The sequence below is a fragment of the Rhagoletis zephyria genome, unplaced genomic scaffold (genome assembly GCF_001687245.7).
Source record: "Rhagoletis zephyria isolate East Lansing unplaced genomic scaffold, Rhagoletis_zephyria_1.1 Rzeph_scaffold_00109, whole genome shotgun sequence".
NCBI classification, from domain to species: Eukaryota; Metazoa; Arthropoda; class Insecta; order Diptera; family Tephritidae; genus Rhagoletis; species Rhagoletis zephyria.
Genome location: NW_016157193.1, coordinates 86,591 through 91,167, shown reverse-complemented (window position 1 = coordinate 91,167; position 4,577 = coordinate 86,591). Strand labels below are relative to the sequence as shown.

The following is a 4,577-nucleotide window of genomic DNA, read 5'->3' as shown; positions in this document are numbered from 1 at the left end:
AGGCCTTATTTTGGACAGAAGGGGGAGTATAAGGGACTCAAAATGGAGAAAATTAGCCTATGGTTACAGAAGATATGGAACAAATTAACTGACGAGGACCTGCGTGCCAAATGAACTTTTCTCTCAAAGTTTACACTGCTGGCAAATGTAAATAAGGATTAAAATTTAAAAACTAATTAATACAACTAAAGTAAAATCTGTGGAAAATTAACAATAACATACTTTTTTCGCAAAATCTATAAAGGACTCTTCTATTTCTCAAAAAAACCTGGGTAACAGTTATTCGTCGCCACGCTGTAAAGTGAAATAAAGCCATATGGCGTTATTTTTATGGCTTTATCGCACGGCATCGAAATTAATGGTTAAAATACGTCGTAAATAAATTATATTATTCGAAATAAAGCTAACCACAGTGTTATTCAGGATACTAAGTAATAATTATTATTTTACACGCTGCATGTCGTTGATATTTTTGCAAAACCGCACAAAAATCTTAACATCGTTATTAAAACAAAAGATTTGTAAAATTATAGCTAGAGAAAATACCGCCTGCCAAAGCAATGCCTTCAATGAAATAAGATAGTCGGTTTTACAATTGGTCGATGGGCGCTTTTGCAAAAACATCGACGATATGTATGTATGAATGTATGGAATTTATTACTTACCGAAATATTTTTTGAGTGAATACTTGTTCATCGAGGTGAATTGATAGTTTTACAAAAACACCGTAGAGGTCCTTAGCATCTAGTATATATAATATAAGACATTTATATGCAGAGCATTCGTACTGATGAATATGTATATCTCTTTTAATACATTGGAAGGAGCAATACGTTTTATAGCGACAATTCAAGCAAGTATAAACTTGATCAATTTTACGCAAACACAGTTCACAATGAAGTAATGGTACATTAACATTTTTACTAATTGGTTCTTCTAGCAAAACGACGCTCCCTTCCGGCAGATTGGCATTTGCAAAAACTCCGCCCACTTCATCTTTTTTTTTCTTATGATCTCTGGAATCAAAATACATAATAAATAAGACATTTTGAGCTTTACCATTAAAACTTACACATAACACGCCGAGGATATTTGTTGTGCGTCTTTATTTTCATTAAACCCTTGATATGGTACATCTTGCCATGAAAAATCTTCACATTTGGGGACATCGTCCTCAGAATTGTCAAGCTCACATTCAAAATGGCAGATGTGGTTGTTCAATTTCTCTAAAAATATACAAATATTTACAGTGGAACGCATTATACTACAAACATATGGGCATTTCCTGCGTTAAGGACTTTTCATTTGAAAGCATTTTTCGACATAAAATCAAGTGTACGCTTTGGATCAGTTTTTTGCCATGCATGGCCATAATTAGTTTTGTTCGACAACAAAATTATCCATCCCCAGCCAGCCCCAGCCCAAAATTAAACAAAAACCAACAAGTTAAAAGATAGGCATTGGAAGGTACAGGAAAGGGGCACTCAGTATTCGTCGGAAACTTTACTTACAGTAAAGATCAGATAGCACTACCATAAATCATATCGCTACCGAAAGGTGCCAAGTTATTTTTTTTTAATTCAGTTTTTGATGCAGAATGTTAGTTAATAGTAAACTACATCGATTTTTCGTCTCTACTGAACAATTTAAATAACAGAACTTGGAACCTTTTCGCCCTTAGGTGACGATAAACATATGTAGGAGGCAGTCAAAAAGCATATCCTCGTTTAAATTACAAAGACGCGTATCGTCATTCTGCCAAACCGCGTTACTGACATTTGCTGCCAAATATTGGATTTGCTCACACAAGCTGAAATATACTAGCCAGAAATGCGATTGCTTTATAAAAAACAGAACCATTTTTAAATGTGAGTGTTTTTACTATCTAGAAAATAATTAATACGCGGTTTTGCATTTTGTTGATACGTGGTTTTGTACTTTAAACGGCGATATAAAATTCCAAAACTCAATAGATTCAAATTTCTTTGCTTACGTAAATTGCAGTCATATGCTTTCAGATCATGTTTTCCTGGTGGATAATTTTTATGGGCTCCAATATTTCCACTACAAAATCAGTATTTGTCTCGCATCGTACTGTCACTTTGCCCTCTAAGGGTCAGTTCTTCAGTGCTGGTTTAAACGAAGTTTAGTTAAATTCAGTTCAAATCTGAACGAAGTTGAAACTACGGTGACAGGTAACAAGATCAACGGAAATAAAGTCAATTGACTTGACTCCGATACTAGTCCTCTACTCCGCTCATCTGAAAATCTGCGCCGTTTTGTTGCATCAACAAATTTACTCTTCAAATAGAAGGGATGTGCGGCTTTTAAAAGCAAACTAAGATTTATATTTTACCTTTTTATCGACACGATTGTTACATTGGTAAGCTACAGCACCTTTGCAAATACACTTGAATTCGTGAATAGGCCTTCACAATCGCCCGATTTGAACCCGATCGAAAAAGATTGCTCTGTCCAAAGTTCCGTGGTTGCGGAGTTGCCCACCGGTGTAACAATTGTCCCGGTAAAGAAAGAATGAAATAACCTTTTATTAGTTTTAACCAGGACATTTTAACTTTAATGATAATTGCTCGCTGGATTAAGGCGCCTTTACACGGGTCGATTTTCTAGTAGATTTTTTTCGTTCAACCAAAATCGACCGTGTGAATGACATCTCAACTGTAATATGTAAATGCTTTGGCTAGTCGATTTTCTAGTCTACAGAAATCGGCCCTTGTAAAGGCAGTTTTAGCCCCTTATATAGTCCAAGAATACAGTGACACGAGGAGAAATAAATTGTTTTTTATAAAGATAAGAAATGCACATCTACTACGAAAACTTGTTTTTTTGCGCTCCGAACCCAGCAAAGAGCACTCGATGAAGGTCAGCTAGTGATCAGTATTGCCAAGTTTTTTATTTAAAGAAGCTCCAAAACAATGAAAATAGCGCAATTTTCCCAAAAAAAAACACCAAATTTGTGTTGCTGTGTTTAATGGTATTTTTGCATATAAAGCTGTACGTTCAAATATTTTAAGCAATCACGCAATGTTACTTGCAAATATTTCCAACTATGCGCAGTTAATTAATTTAATTAATATAATTTGCAAAATGTTTTTTATTCGTAAAACAATTTGCAAAACTATAGTTAGTTTCTCTAGCGGCTTTATTTTCATGCGATTGCCTACATTTGTACAAACGCGTACACCCAGCTAATTAGCAGAATATTCTATGAATTCCGTGATAGAGACTGTGTGAAAATATTGCGTTTGGATTATCTGGGAGCATATTATCCAGGGGGCCAAACACTAACATATGTATGTGTAAGTCAACGGATGAAGTTTTCTGTACGCTTGGATTGAATAAATGAATGAACAAAATAAATACAATGTCACCATAGAATCACGTTTTTATTATAAAGTTGCCTTGAAAAGGGCACCAAAGAACGAAACAAGCGCTAAACTAAAAAAAAAATCGCGTTTTAATTCCCTAAAGGCAATTGATTTATTGCGGAAGGCACAAAGTTGGCAACAGTTATATCGATGTCAAATTTGCTCATATACCAGCATGGGCAGAGAGTGAGCGTCTACTTAAAGAGCGTAAGCATCACATGCAAATACATGCGAGAACGTAACAAAGTGAACGCAAAATCACCCTGAAGGAAAGATTGTTCCAATTGCTCGAAAAATATAGTCGTAGGTATAGTAGCTTTGAACCTACACCAAAGATATCCAAAAAATTTAAAGCAATGTAATGTAAAAGAGGTGAATACTACTAAAAGTGGTCCGAATGTAATGCATAAGGTATGAGTTTTGATCTAAAACTGGTTACAATGTCATGCAGTAGAGGCCAACGGGTACAATTAACGACTTGCTGATATGTAGGCGCTTAGACAACAAATTTTCATGTGCGACGTTGGGATGCAGAGAGAGTATCCGCTTAGAAAATCTGAGAACCCCGGTTCGAATCACAGCTGGCGCAAGTAATTTTTGTTTTTTTCCAAAATTGGTTAGAACGTAATGCAGAAGCGGAGAATTGGTCCGAGCCTAGGATATTCAATGTTAAATGTAAATAGAATTTTACATGTTGTTGGACCAAACTTTGGACTACTTACAATCACTTGCAGTCTAGTTTGTGGTGTGCTCTAAGTCTATTCCGAGATCCTACAGGGCATTCAAACGTAATTGGCACACTAACACAATCACACTTTCAGCTCGCATTTACTTGTGGTAGTGATCACATCTGCTCACCCTGTGTTGAAAATCTCTAGTTCTGAACTGTGGCGTNACAGGGCATTCAAACGTAATTGGCACACTAACACAATCACACTTTCAGCTCGCATTTACTTGTGGTAGTGATCACATCTGCTCACCATGTGTTGAAAATCTCTAGTTCTGAACTGTGGCGTTTCTAGTGCATTTAGACCCAGTACTGGTTCGCGATAAATCTCTTTTGCATGCAAGCAACTGGCGAATTTAACATGGCGATGTCCTAGGAAGTGTCAATTGCCCCCCGCTGCATCCCTTTTTCGATAGTTCCGAACTAGTCCTAAATTCTATAGTTCCGAACCAGTTCTAAAA

General features: G+C 36.2%; 1 protein-coding gene across 1 annotated transcript in view; it reads right to left on the bottom strand.

The window, feature by feature from the left end:
- LOC108377704 (uncharacterized) overlaps positions 1-4,577 on the bottom strand; it is a 260,456-nt gene that overhangs the window by 193,738 nt on the left and 62,141 nt on the right. The window contains exons 3-4 of the mRNA XM_017633969.1: positions 1,073-1,226; positions 666-1,016 (exon numbers count right to left, since the gene is read on the bottom strand). Coding sequence (XP_017489458.1) covers positions 666-1,016; positions 1,073-1,226 — 505 coding nt within the window. The remainder of the gene's footprint in view (positions 1-665; positions 1,017-1,072; positions 1,227-4,577) is intronic.